Raw genomic sequence first — 14,555 nt, forward strand, 5'->3', positions numbered from 1 at the left:
CCACCATGCAGTTAGTAGGATCTCATCCCTTTAATGTCCTCCAAGTGTCCTATCTGCCACTTTCCCAGGCTCTTCCTCCCCCCACCCCCCAGTCATGGAGCTCGTGATTCAGCGCTCTGGATGGAACGAGAGAGAAGTGGGCCTCAGCTGGGGAAGCCGAGGGCTTACTCACTTGCTCTCACTTTCCCCCACAGGAGAAATCACAGCGGCCCAGAGATCTCAGCCCCAAGCTGTGCCACCTCAGGGGAGGGGGGGATGATAGAAATAAATTCAACCCGTTCGTCTTAACCACCCCCAAGGGGCCCAAACTCGTATTTTTTGTTGTTGTTGTTCCAACAGAGTGCTGGAACTTCTTCTCTGGTGTCTGGACTTCCACAAAGGCTCTCTCTGTGGAGGATTGTCTGAGACAGTGTTTTCCAGGGGCTCCCAGATGATGGCTGAGAGGAGTTGGTTCCTAGGCCACTGTAGGGTCCACAGGTGGGACTGAGGTCTGTGGGCCTATTACCTGATGCACAGGTGGGCAAGGCTTCTCTCAGGTCCCTTGGCATGTGGTGCTGGATCCCACTGCTCCCGCAAAGGCTCTTTCATCCATGGATGGAGGCCAAATTGGTACTGACGCTGGGATGTAAATAAGGGATGTCTTACTCAGCCGTGTTGCCAATGTCACTCCATCAAATTTGCTTTGAAGAACCAATGACTCTCCCTTGATTACAGCCTTGGTGAAACTGTCAGATAAGGCAAATCATTTACATTCTCCCTGGAATTCACATCCTGAAAGAGTGAAACAAGACCTGGAAACACCCCCTGTTCACCTCTTCTGTTTGGATCCATCCCAGGACCTGCTCCTGTTCTGTGAGTCTACGAACACCGGTCCAGTAAATTTCCTTTCTGCTTAAATTACTCAGAATGGGCTCTTGTTATTGCAACCAAGTATTCCCAACTTAGACATTGAGCTTTTTGGAAGTTGCGTTAGCTTGCTATTGCTGCATCACAGATTGTCACAAACTTGGTGGCTGGACACAGCACAAATGTATTATCTCACAGTAAAGTCCGTCAGAAATCCAGGCACAGCATGACTAGGTTCTCTGCTCAGGTTCCTATGAGGCTGAAATCGAGATAGGGTAGCTGGGGTGGCAGTTCTCATCTGAGGCTCAGGAACCTGTTCTAAGGTCAGGGGTTATTGGCAAAATTTATTCCCTTACAAATATAGAACTGGGGTCCTAATTTTCTTGCTAACTATTGGCCAAGATTGCTCTCAGATCAGAGAACACCTGTAGTTACTTGAATGTGGCCCCATAGACAGTTCACAACATGGATGTTTGCCTTCTCCTGGGCCAACCAGAGCAGATCTCTGACTACTGCAACCAGCTTGAGAAGACTCTGCTCTTAAAGGGTTCACCTGATTAGGTCAGGCCCACCCACGATAACATACTGCAGTCGCAGGAGTGATATCTCATCATAGCCCAGGTCCTTCCCATAATCAAGGAGATTATACAGGGCATATACACTAAAGTGTGGAAATTCGGGAGGCGGTCTCATGATGCTGTCTCCCAAAGAAGAGCTATTAGAAAAGATGCTCCTTCCTTCTTCTTCTGTGAGGATTAGGTATGCCTGGAATCTTTCTTATCAGATGGAGGAATCTTGCCTGGGAATGAAGCCAACCCAGAAGAGAGCAAAACAAGAGATGTGTAAAAACAGACACTTACTGCATCCATGGACAACCTGGATCACGCCATACCTGAATGCCTGCCCACAGGTTTTCCATTTCATAAGCCAATAACTTTTTCTTAAGCTGTAGAACTTTGACTCTGTACCTTACGACTGAAATGGCCTCAACTATCACAGATGCTGAAAGTGCATGGCCATTGAAGACGTGCTTGCAAACTCCCAATTTTGCCTGAGTCCACTTTGTAAGAGCTTTACTTAATGGGCCCTTTCCTACCCCCCAAATTATCCATCCTGAAGAAAGTTAAGTCACAAAATTTTGTTTCTTTAATGAGATATGAGGGAGGAAAAGCATGCCTAATATCCAAACACACAAGAAAGAAAGAAATGATGGGAAGACCGCACGAGGCTATGAAAGATCGTCAAAGGTGGCGAGGGATGGCGGAAACAAGCTGATGGCGGAAAGAAGCTGGGATACGGGTCAGATTGAACAGATGCTATCATGGGAGGAGGTGATTTCTAACTGCATATCACTGTTGACAATCAAGGAGGTTCCACCGCAAACAGACCTTTTCCTGCTTTAATGGGGATGCCCACATGCATGTGTCACTTTCACGTATATGTCATACTTAATCTTCATGATGACTCAGTAAGGTACTCAAAATTGGTACAGTTTCCATTTTATAGGTAAGGAAAGGGAGACTCAGACAAATGAAGTCATTTGCTCAAGGTCACAAGGCCAGTAAGCGGCCTTATATTTACAGATAATTGTTCCTGCCTCTCTCGTGTCCCTCCCCTTTTAGCCCTGCCTGCTGTGACCTACCCCGTGCACCATTTTGACTAAAGGAGCAGCCAGCGACTGCCTTGTGTCCAGGCTTCCATATGAGGGTGTTAAAAGGAATCACAGGTGCAAAATGGAGTCACTTGTGCTACACCCACATCACCAGACCAAGGCTTAATACCTACCCTAATTACAGTTTCAACCTTCTCCGGGAACGTAGTCTTAACTGGTCAGTCTGGAATTTTCTGCTCAGTACCAATGAGGTAATCAGCCACATAGCCCCTTTTCTTCCCCCAAAGAAAGATGATGTAATCCACCCTTTCCTTGTCTCTGCCCCCTTCTGCCTGTAAAAGCTTCCCATTTTGTGTAGCTCTTGGGAGCTCCCCTCTACTTGCTGGATGAGACGCTGCCTGATTCATGAATCATTCAACAAAGCCAATTAGAGCTTCACAATCTACCATCGGTCTGCAGGGCTCCACCCCATCCGATGGCACTGGGGTGGCTCTGACTTCATGCAGACTGCATTTTGATCGTTTGCAAAGGGGAAGGACGAACTGAACTTGCATGGGATGGAGGCAGCTGGTGGCTTGGCAGTCCCCTCTCAGCCTGGCCTGTCCGTGGCCGGACTCCCCCCACACACACACACCCCCCGGCCCCAATCCAGGCCCGTGTCCTACCTGCTCGAGGAATAAGTCTGAAGGGAGCCCACTTCTGGGAACTGCCTCGTAGGGACAGGTGGGTCCCCACGCTAGACCTTTACAGTTCCATAGGACAGTCACCAGCTTAGGAGAAAGGTAAGATAGTTAAAATAGACAAACAGGGGCCCGGAACTCCAGCAGGGCAGTGGGTCTGGCCCTGGCATGGGAGGGCTGAACAGGATTTTCCTGCTCTGGCGACCTTCCCTGGGCAGCTGAAGGCAGCTCCCCACAGGGACCTCTAACCACTGCCGTGTCAGACTGAGGTCCCCGGGCTCTTCTGGCTCCGAGCCCCCTGGGCCTGACGTCTCACCAGGTTTCACCATAGGACCCCAGAGCTTCCCACCTCTCCTAGGTTTGGACATGGCACACACCCAGCACAGGGTGAGGGGGGTCTCCCCCAATGCACGGTGGAGACCAGTGACCGAGGCATGACCGGTGTAACCTTCTTGCAACATTATTAGCAAGAAAATGGCTAGTTCTTTGCTCCTCCGAAGCGTGACCAGCCATCCATGGCTATCCCACACCATGACAGAGATTAACAAATGCCAATTACCACCACCCAGTCTAGGCATCACCGGACTTACAGAGGGGACCTCTAGCCGAGCACTTGCCTGAGGCCCCTTCGCTCCAAGCTTGAGCTGGGATTCCAGCCTACGTAGCCCTTTGGCTCCAGAGCTCACACCCTTTCCTGTACTTGACACTGCCTGCACCGAGAGATGTCAGGCTGCTACCTGTGAGATCTGGACTCTTCTTACACGTGACCTTTGCCGTTTCTTCTTTCTTTTCTTTTTTTATTAAGATTTATTAAAGAAAAAAGATTGATTTATTTGAAAGAGAGAGAGAGCGAGGAGGGGTGAGGGGAGAGGGAAAGAGAGTCTCAAGCAGACCCTGTGCTGAATCCAGAGCCCAACACGGGTCGATGTCACGACTCTGAGGTCTCGACCTGAGCTGAAACCAAGAGTCCGACGCTTAACCCACTGCGCCCCCAGGCGCCCCTGACCTGTGCCATTTCTATACCACACACCTTTAATATGAGTGGCAAGACATTTCTTCAAAGGACACCCATGAACCAGCAGCTGAGGGGTCACTGGATTCTTAGAGCTAGATTAAAGGACCCAGTGTGACATGTGACAGTGTGAACGCCCCCACGCTAACCATCTGGGGACTCCAATTCCCTCCCCGAAGGAAGGAAAATAATGTGTGTCCCATCTACCTCTTGGGCTTGTTGCAAGGATGAGATAAAACGTTGTGTATGAGCTTATTTTGTAAAATTAAGTGCTATGACATTCATATCTTTTATTTTTGAGAAAACTCAACCTATGGGTTGCCAACTGATATTTGAAGCAAAGGAAAGAAAAGTGACTAGTATTTGAGTTTTTAAATGTCCACTGTTATCAGTGACCTAAGAGTTGTCAATTAAAATAAAACGATTCTATTTTTACCTGTTAAATTCAGTGCCCTGGGGCTGCACTGTTCTATGCTATTTGCAGGACTAATTCACATAAACTCCTAGGAGCAATTTGGAACAAGTACTGACAGCTTTTGGCTCGGTAATTCCACTGCTGGGAATCTAAGGAAATAAACAGAGATATGGAATATATGCAGAAAGAGCTTTCTCTTAGAGCAGGGAGGAATTGGCAGTCACTTAAATGTATAAAAAACGGAGAAAGTGAAAACAGCACTTAGCTTTTGTCTGTCCGGTGTCCCTGTAGTTAGCCTAACTTTTCCTTTTCTTTCAGAAGCCCTGCTTCAAAATTCTCCCAGCCCCTGTGGTTCTGACCAGCGCTGAGCTGAACCCCCACCTGCAGGGAAGGACACGTGACCCAGCTCAGCCAATGAGGGCAGCCGGTTCCCGGACACTGCGATGATTCTGGAACGGCTCTCTCGCCGGGAAAGATGTAGCCTCTTTGCTGTAAGATTAAATTGGCTGCAATTAAAACCAACACAGTGGAAAGAGGAGACAGGAGATGAAGACAGTTCTAAAGGAATATTTTAAGATCAATGCACTCCTCTTTTTGCTTAAACTACTTTGACTAGGGTTCCTGTCACTAGCAACAGAGCCCTAATACAGACCATTATTCGGTAGCCCGAGGAGACGGATCTGATGAAATATTCTGCGGCCAGTCTAAGCCATCCTCGAGAGTGGTTTCTGGTAGCATAACAAGCCTATGATTAAGTGAAAGAGTGTGATACACGATCCATACACAGCATGATCTTGATTATATTTAAAAATTTCATGGATGCCAAAATTGGAAGCAAACACCTCGAAATATTCGCAGCCAGGCTGACTGGTGAGATTATGAATTTTTAAAACTGAAAAAATTTTCCATACAGATCTCTATCTTATAATAAATACTAAGAAAAAAACTAAGAAAAATATCCAGTTTTGTTGGTTGATTTATCCCTCCTTTGATTCCAGAAAGGACTGAAGCTGTAATGGTCTTCTCAGATTAATATTTTAGAGCGTTTGGCTCTGAAATGACAGTGTGGAATTCCCCTAAAAAATAGTGACCTACCAGCTTTGCACAACAGTAGAATGCTATTTTTTTTTATCACTAAAACTGAAAACATGCCCCATGATAGGAAAGCAGACTCTGCTCTTCCATTACTTTGTGACCTGCAGTGTGAATATCACTAAGAAGGGAAACATGACATTAACAACCTCAGGTCAGGTTCTTCATGAGCTGATTTCATTGAACCCTGCCTCATTTCATAAAGGGTTTTCTCCACCCCACTCCATGCCTCCAAGGAATCTGACCCTGAACTAGGAGACAGAACAAAAACGCTAATTACTGGCCACGGCCTTGTGAAGACAAACAGCCTGGACCTAATAAGCACAGCCCCAAAGCCAATAAAACATCTGCCGAACAGGACCATCTGGGCTCAGCAGCTTCAGCCCCGCAGCCACTCCCTTTCTATTTTTAATTCTCTTTTCTTGATCAGGGCCTGCCTTGTTCTCTGTGCCAAAGCCAGTCTTCATTTGAGACATGCATCCCGTCTGGTAAAGGCAAGGGCTCTGCCCCTCTTTTGCCACAGGTGGGGTACAAGGGGCCCCGAAGGAAATGACGTGGAGGAAGTGGTAAATCCATGAGAGCCTAGCAGCAGCAGCGTGAGACCAGGCCTCTGCTTTTCCTCTTGCCCCTGCTGGGCTGCCTTTACCCCAGCGTCATCTCATCAAGGCCATCCACCCCTAACCCTGGCCCACCCTGTCATTCTTAGGGACTTGAGCAGCTCCGCGGACGCGAAACCAGCCTCTCCATAAAAAGTGGTCTACGGTGCCCTCTGGTGGTCAGTCGGAACACAACAGAGACATCATCTCTAATTGTGAAGGCATCTCCGGCACCTGCTGGGACATAGAGGTTGACTTTCCAAATGACACTTGGATCTTACCTGAATATAGATATGTCTTTACATAGTATCAAATGAGGAAGATAAAACTCACGATCGGTGAGTAAAGGGAGAAAACCAGATACACACCCTCAGTCTAATTCGATCACACGGTAGCTCGGCACCCGAGGCCCTAAAGGCAGCCAGCCAGCGGTGGTCTTCGCTGAAGATGGGCTAAAATAAAAATCCAAAGGGATTTCAGCAGCAGACAGCACAAGTGTAAGAAACATTAACATCTATGTGTAAGAAGACAAATCCAACACATTTCATGAAAATAATGCTTTTAATTATTTTGAGTAAAAAGCCTATTTTCCCAAGTTCAATATAAATCATTTTTCTTTAAACAGAAGCTGTTTGCTGGGTTTTAGGTAAATTCGTTTTGTAGTTTTAAAATATAACAACTCGTATTCATCTTCCTTTCTTAGCCACTTAAGGATTCGGCAGCTTGGTTTCTGACACCCCTCTTTTCGAGGGATATTCCAGCATCTTCTGAAATCACGTATATAGATAATAAAACCAGTTTCTTCTTTTCTGAAGGAATGTGATTTTTTTTTTATGGTATCTTCTCCCTCATGACCCAACTTAGATAGTAACAGCATGGGAGCCGTTTAAAGATTTAGAGCAGCTGAGGCCACTGCTGAGAGCAGCATTATTTAGAAAGCTACAGAAAGCAACCCAGAGCAGCTCGGGGCAGTGGGTTTGAGGCCTGGCTTAAGCTGGTCGATGTCCGGTACACTTTACTTACAAAAGAACACCAGAAATGACTTCTACAAAATTCCCTGCATCCTTTTTTGTTTTGCAAGCCCATTTAGGGGCACAAAAATAAAATAAAATAAAATAAAAGAATGTGTATGTGTATGTAGGCATGTGTTTTGAGTGTAGGACACAGATTATAAAGTGTCCACTTCTATTCTAGGTAATTATCACTTTATATTTAAAAGTGGGGGGGGGGAGTTCTTTATAAGAAATAGTTTTGCCCTATGTTGGATCAACACCACCCAGGACTCTCAGACACAAACGGACCACGAAGAGGAAGTGCCATTTGCGTCTCACCAGGATTTGGCCCAGCCACGCATGTGCACGTGTGGGGTCACACAGGCCAGCCCGCCAACAGGGGAGTGAGGCCCTCTCCTCAGGACAGTGGCTTCCAGGAATTAAGGACACATGTTCCGGTACCTTCCAATGCCAGTGGGCCATCTAAATCTGGCACTGGCTCCTCTTCGAGGAGCACCATCGGAAAAATATTTGGAACGGATGGAACAAAACCTCCTTGATCATAATGAAAGAGATCCCTCTATGAAAATGGCTTCGAAATTTGCACACACACACACACACACACACACACACACAAATTCTAACAACCATGTCTTCCAAGAAATCCAGGAACAGTGCGACTCTATTTTGTAAACAAGCAAGCAAGCAAAGCCAACAAACCGATCTGGGAAATGTTCTGCAGAGAAACACTAAGCCTCCAGGTCTGTAGGAGCCATCCTACACAACGTCCCGGTGCTGTTAAAGACGCCACATTCTGCTTCACCTGGAGAGGAGAAGAGAGAGGAAGAAGAATTATGTCATTAAACTGAGTTGACAGATTGGAATTACAAGGTCATCATTCTAGGGAATGATTCACGAACCTCCTGATCCAGAAGTTTAGGACTTTGAGTGGATTTCAGCCACTTCAGAGTGCTGAAGAATTGCCTGAGTTCTGGTATCAACAGGTTTGGGGTCCGGCCTTGGAGACTTCATTTTAGCCAGCACCCCTCCCCTGTGACGCTGATGCCCACACGCGCCGGTCGAGGCCTCTGGGGCGCCCCGCGGATGGGCGGCGCTGAAGTGTCCGAAACGGACAACAGTCAGATGAGTTTCGCAAGGTCAGCTTTAAGGCTGCCTCTCCCCAGGGTTCTGGTGTCCTGCCTCAGAAGGGGTCGCACCCTGTCTAGACTTTGGTCCTCCTCTCAAAAGGACAGGGAAATGCTCCCTCTTATCTCTGAGCGGCAGAAAAGGCTCACTAGTCTGCGTAATAAAATGGGAACCTCAAATTTATCTATTTTACTCACTTCTTCAATGCAGAGACTTACAGGCAAGCAGATTTTTATTTTGTTATTAAAGCCAGCATTGCCCTTGGGCATGTTATTTATACAAAAATAACCGCATTTCAGAGATTGTCACGTCTTGTAAAGGTAAACTTGAACCTTGCAGAGTGGGCCTATCATCTTACTGGCCATCCTCCTGGATAGTTCACTGCCAGGTCATAATGCTGTCATTGCTGCCTCTGTATCCCTGTAAAGTAAGGTGGCTTTGTCAGTCCAGAAGAGAACCCCTGGCCTGGGCCTCTTCTCCTGCATGCTCAGAAGCAAAATAAAGGCCATGACTGCTGGGCTCCTCCTTCAAACAAAGAAGCCGGGCATCTTTATCTCAAATTACCAGCCTGACAAGTAGCCGGTACTTACTAAGCACCTGCTGTGAGCCACGCACTGTCCTAGGCCCTGTTTGGGAATGAATGAATGAATCAATCAATCAATCAATGAATAAAACCCAAGCTTCGCTGTAAAGAAATTTACAGTGGGGACAGGAAGTCAGTAGTTCAGTGTGGAACTGTTCTACAAGAGAAAAAGACACAGAATAAAGAAACGCTGAGAACACACGCCCCCAAGTGAGCTACAGTCTACAGGTCTAACTTCGCCTCATCGCCCTGATCTCTGCAAACAGCAGTCAGTCGTCCCAAGCAGAAGTGCCTCGTGTGAATGACACCGGGTTAGCAGCCCGGCCAGCTAGCGGAGAGGTAACCGGAGACACAGGCTATCAGCATGATTAGAAGCAAGGTGGGGGCCCTGAGCTAGAATGCTGGGGTCTCGATGCCAGCACCAACACGTGCTGGCTGTCAGACTTCGGGCAAGCCTCTTACTTTCCTGTGCATCGGCTCTCCAGCTCACAGCCAAAGAGACATGACCTGGCATCTTGTGGGGAGAATTCAGAGCGCGAAGCAGCCGGCCCAGCGCCCAGCCAGCAACAAACGCTCCCCACGCACGAGCAGCAGTTGCTGCTGCTGTTGGCACAGGCTGCTGGGCCTGGAGGACGGCAGCTAGGCCACCGACCTTGTCACCGGGGAAAAGCCCAGACTTCTGTATTCCTTCATTTGAACGCTGACCTAATTTCAAAGATCCAATCACACCCTTCATTCCTGTCCTTTCCCCATCTTCAGGCTATTTTCTTCTTCGTTCTCTCTCGGGGCCTTGTGGGCATCGACCTCCCCCCTCCCCAAGGGTCTGCTTCCTGGTGGGTGCCCCACAAGGCCCCCCAGCACTCACAGCACTGGGGCTGATGGGCCCCGGGCCGCGCACGCACACAGACTCAGATGGGGACCACTCACAGTCCAGAAGCACCCAAGTCTGATTCTCATGGGAAAAAGGCCATCACAGGTCAGCTGGGGCCCCAGAGCATCGCCTTAAAACCAGGTCTTAACCTGGTGTTCAAGCCTGTAGACAGAGCTCAGGGGCTTGTGAACTTGGATGGAAAAAAGATGTGTTCATTCTCATTAAGCTCTACCTGAAATTTATCATTTCCTTCAGTGATGAATGCAGGCAACAAACCCCAGGGGTGACAGCGTATTAGTGACTGTCACCAACAGAAATAAAGAAATCACAGAGACTCTCGCATCACATTAGAGTTGTCGCAAATGCCGCAGAATATTCAGTCTTCCCTACTCAGAAAGTACGGCGATGTTAGAAGCTCACAATTAAATTTTACTTAATGTGTTTATTAAAAAGTCAACATATTACAACACCACACATTTAAAAATTATTTTTATAAATGTATTTCAATATAGCTCGTTTCTGTTGTATTTCCTATGTATTTTATACACCTAAAAATATCATTCTGAGGGGGGTCATAGGCTTTACCAGTTTGCTCAAAGGGTCGGCTCATGGCACATGAAACAGTTAAGACCCCCCTCGCTTTAAAAGACTGAGGACTGCTAGTCAAAGTTGCAGAATTAGAAAGAAGAAAGATGTGTAGATACTTACTGAAATGTGACATTGTAATATTCCTCGGGTGTCACTATTTTCGGTCCACCGAAGTAGTCCACGACCCAGATGTTGGTTATATTCAACTTGGCAAAGAACCAGTTATGGCTGGACGGCCAGGTTTTCATCTCAGGGTGTCGGACAAACAGTGACTGCTTGGCAAAGCCCATTTCCGTCTGATTCACCTGAAGGACACACGTGACACGAACGACTCATACCAACAACGGTCTGCGTTCTCCCCTGCTACGGATGGGTGGTTCTAGCATTCGAGGAACCCGGAAGAGGTGATTTAGTTACAGACCCTGACCTTAAACTTAAGGGCTCAAGAGAAAATGAAAGAAGCATGCAGAAAGGTGGAAAACATCCCAGAGCTCCGATGTTGCTGGTACAGATACACCGGAGTGGGAAACCGTCTCAATACCATCGCCCGACGGTCATTCTTGGCGAGCCGAGGAACTGGCACGGGGGTGTAAGAAAATGTTAGGGTGCTACGCCGTGTCACGCGGCACCCGGCTCCTGGAACAAGCACGTGTTCAACACAAGGGTGCAAACCCACAGAGGGTAAAGGTCTCGGCAAGAAGCACAGTGGCGCTCAAGAGCGTTTGCCGCCCCTCCCTCAATTTCTCTGGCTCATGCAATGCGGCCGCGAAGATGCGTCCACACAGAACTTCCAGACCGTTCAGCGAACTTGTCTGCGGGAACCGTGACTGACAAGGTCAAGAAGCACATTTGCTGGCTCAGCAGTCGGAGCAGTGCCATGACACCTTGCCCTCTGCCTTGCAGCATTCACCCCACCGTCTAAATCCCCGTCTGGTATTTAGTAACAGGTACCCCTCTTTCAGCCTATGTGGCCTGCTCTCTGCCCTAAGCCACCGTTAAAATAAGGAGCCCACAGGTGGGAAATCCTGTGCAGTGCACAACATGGCCAACAGCACAGGGCTGTTGGCGGAACAGATGTTCCTTACAGAGGAGCCGAGCAGCTGTCACATGGGTGCACCTTCAAACACTCGTTCATTTTCTGCATAAATACCTTACTGAACACCTATATGACATCAACCGATTTAGGCCTCTAGTTTTCATGAAAGTACAGATTAGAACATATTCTCACTCTGAATCTCAATCACAAATCATTTTCATTTTATTCTTAAGATATTTCTTCTTGGGACTCCTGGGTGGCTCAGTCAGTTAAGCATCTGCCTTCAGCTCAGGGTCCTGGGATCAAGTCTCGCATCGGGCTCCTTGCTCAGGGGGGAGCCTGCTTCTCCCTCTGCCTCTGCTACTCCCCCTGCTTGTGCTCTCGTGCTCTCTCTCTCTCTCAAATAAATACATAAAATCTTTTAAAAAAAAAAAAGATACTTCTCCTTTCATTGTTAGTAGATGGTGCTCTTCTAAAACCAGTCTCTGTTCTCGTTAACTACTCACCTTGGTAACAGTTCCTGACAGTATGATGTGAGCACAGAGGGGACTTTGGGGGTCAAATCCCTGCTTCCTGCAGAAGTTAGTCTGTGCCAAGGACATGGTCAGCGAAGCATGTGGATTCTCCTGTAGAGAGAACATAAAGATCCTCGCACGTGAGATATTGTCTCTGGAGAGGTAATAAACGTCAGAAGTCACATATACACTGTCCTTAGAGCTGAGCGTTCTTCCAGGAAGCAATGAATTGTAAAACACCACCTACCACTTAAGAAAATTACTAGTTGGGTAGAGATTGATCTTGACCTTTGCTCCCAAAAAGCAGGGGCTAGGGTTCCATACTTCAAATTAACTGACTCAGAATTATTTTAACACTTTTTTTTTCTTAAACTCTTAATCTGTTTCATATTCACCAGAGAAATTACTATTACAGTATCACCCAAATACAAGGCTGGTCTAGAGCCTTCCCTGAAAGATCTAAAGGGTTAGACTCTAATATGAAACTAGTGCATAAAAATACACAGTTGTTCAACTAGCTAATTGTACAATTTAAGCAAGAAAGTTGCTGAATCATGTTTTTTGGTTATCTCATGCTAGCAGAAATTGTCATGTCGTTTCAAAAATGGAGAAGTTCTTCATTCCTGTTTTAGCAAGAAGAGAAGAATGCTTAGACTCAAAAAGTGAAGAAAGCAAAATTCTTCCTTCTTATTCAGAAATCAGCTTCGTGAAAAGCACTGTTGACAGACCACAGCAAAAGTCACACGTTGCATTTAGTGCTTTAAACTCCAAGTGGCTTGTGTGGAAAATTCTGCCATCTCATGGTGACCTATCAAAACAATGAGTATAAAAAGAGTTCCTTGAAATCATTTAGCTAGACATTCACTGTCTGTGCGCTACTAGGCAAGGAGCCATAGGAGACAAAAACAAAACAAAAAAGGTCTCTCCTTTCTCTGTGGCTTTATAATCTGGTTGAAAAGTCAGACATGAACAAAACTTAAATAACGTAAAATGACACAGAAGAGATGAGAAGGCCGTATATAACTAATTGTCAAGTGAATGGTACCGTTAAGTGTATTTGAAGTTTAGTATAAGGAGATGTCCACATAGCCTGGAGTAATATGGACACGACAGAGAGCCTTAAAAGATATTCAAAATCAGGATCAGGACAGAAATGGGACGACGTATTAACGGTAAAGGGAATTTCAAAAACAGAACTGGGGAAATGTGGCACATGGTTGGGAGTAATGAGAAACCCAATCTGCTTGAAAGAGAGGTTTTGGGGCGCCTGGGTGGCTCAGTCGTTAAGCGTCTGCCTTCAGCTCAGGTCATGATCCCAGCGTTCTGGGACTGGGCCCCAAGTCGGGCTCCCTGCTCAGCGGGAAGCCTGCTTCTCCCTCTCCCACTCCCCCTGCTTGTGTTCCCTCTCTCACTGGCTGTCTCTCTCTCTGTCAAATAAATAAATAGAATCTTTAAAAACAAACAAACAAGCATCCCAAGTGAATCTTACGCAGCTCCGGCAGCCAGACGTGGTTAAGGGTTTCTGGGCAGAAGGCAATGCTGCATGGTATTTCGTTCATGTAAATCTGGTGGGCAGCGTGACAGGGGGAGGACAGAGGTCAGAAGGAGAAGGGGAAGGTAGAAACCAACCTGACTGGCTAACTGACGGAATCAGAGTCAGACTAATTCTGATGTGGCCACACCTTTTCACTGCCGTCATGGAAACCCAAAATCCTGGAGAGCTTCCTTACACGGTCTCTCTAGACACGCCAAAGACCTGGCCTGGAGTTCTACCTGGCACAGGTGAGTCCCCGCACCTCTGAGTCTTAGTTTTCCTCCTTCCTACAAAGCAGATCACCATATCAGCGAGACTTTAAATATAATCGTGGAGAGCAGTGGTTCTCAATCCAAGGTTGAGTATCGCTGACTGAGTGGAATGAGCTTGCTTTGGGCTAATGTCTGAGAGTGGGGTGGGCTGGGAAGAAGGAAAGGGTGAACGGAGGTGCGTGTATCTTCAAAAGAGCAGCGGTTTCTGCTTTTGCTCAGACAATTCAGGTCCCCAGGGTGCACAGATCTTCCAAGAAACTAAAAACTTAGATTTGTAATTGAAATCTCAATTTTCAAACGTTGGTAACTACACTGGCCCGTCCCCCCTCGCCCACAAGGAATACAATCCAAGACCCCCATGGATGCCTGAAACCTTATATAGATTGTTTTTTCCTATACACACACACACCTGTGATAAAGTTTAATTGATAAATACGTTATAGTAAGAGATTGGCAACAATAGCTAGTAATAAAATAGGACAATTTTAACAACGTACTGCAATAAAAGTTAGGTGAATGCGCTCACTCTCTCTCAAAATATCTAAGCGTCCTGTACTCACTCGTCTGCTGATAATGCTGAGAGATGATCAAATGCCTACGGGACGAGGTGAAGTGGGGTCGTCTTTGTGACCTGGCGCCAGGCTATAGACTATCTGACAATATCTCAGAAGGCAAATCATGTGCTTCTGAAATGCAGTTGACTTCAGGTAGCTGAAACTACGAAGTGAAATCGCAGAAGGAGGGCGGGGGGGGGGGGGGGGGGGG

At 46.9% G+C, this 14,555-nt stretch overlaps 1 protein-coding gene across 2 annotated transcripts in view; it reads right to left on the minus strand.

Moving 5' to 3' along the window:
* Positions 1–7,909: 7,909 nt before the first annotated feature.
* Positions 7,910–14,555, minus strand: part of CREG1 (cellular repressor of E1A stimulated genes 1) — a 7,839-nt gene continuing 1,193 nt past the window's right edge. Inside the window, exons 2-4 of one of the 2 annotated variants that reach the window (XM_040636162.1) lie at positions 11,976–12,095; positions 10,554–10,738; positions 7,910–8,068 (exon numbers count right to left, since the gene is read on the minus strand). In XM_040636162.1, coding sequence (XP_040492096.1) covers positions 8,065–8,068; positions 10,554–10,738; positions 11,976–12,095 — 309 coding nt within the window. In that variant the 3' untranslated portion in view covers positions 7,910–8,064. Of the gene's footprint in view, positions 8,069–10,549; positions 10,739–11,975; positions 12,096–14,555 lie in introns of those variants that run through there. The other variant, XM_040636163.1, reaches the window with a different exon arrangement.

This window comes from Ursus maritimus, unplaced genomic scaffold (assembly GCF_017311325.1).
Source record: "Ursus maritimus isolate PB19 unplaced genomic scaffold, ASM1731132v1 scaffold_2, whole genome shotgun sequence".
Classification (NCBI taxonomy): Eukaryota; Metazoa; Chordata; class Mammalia; order Carnivora; family Ursidae; genus Ursus; species Ursus maritimus.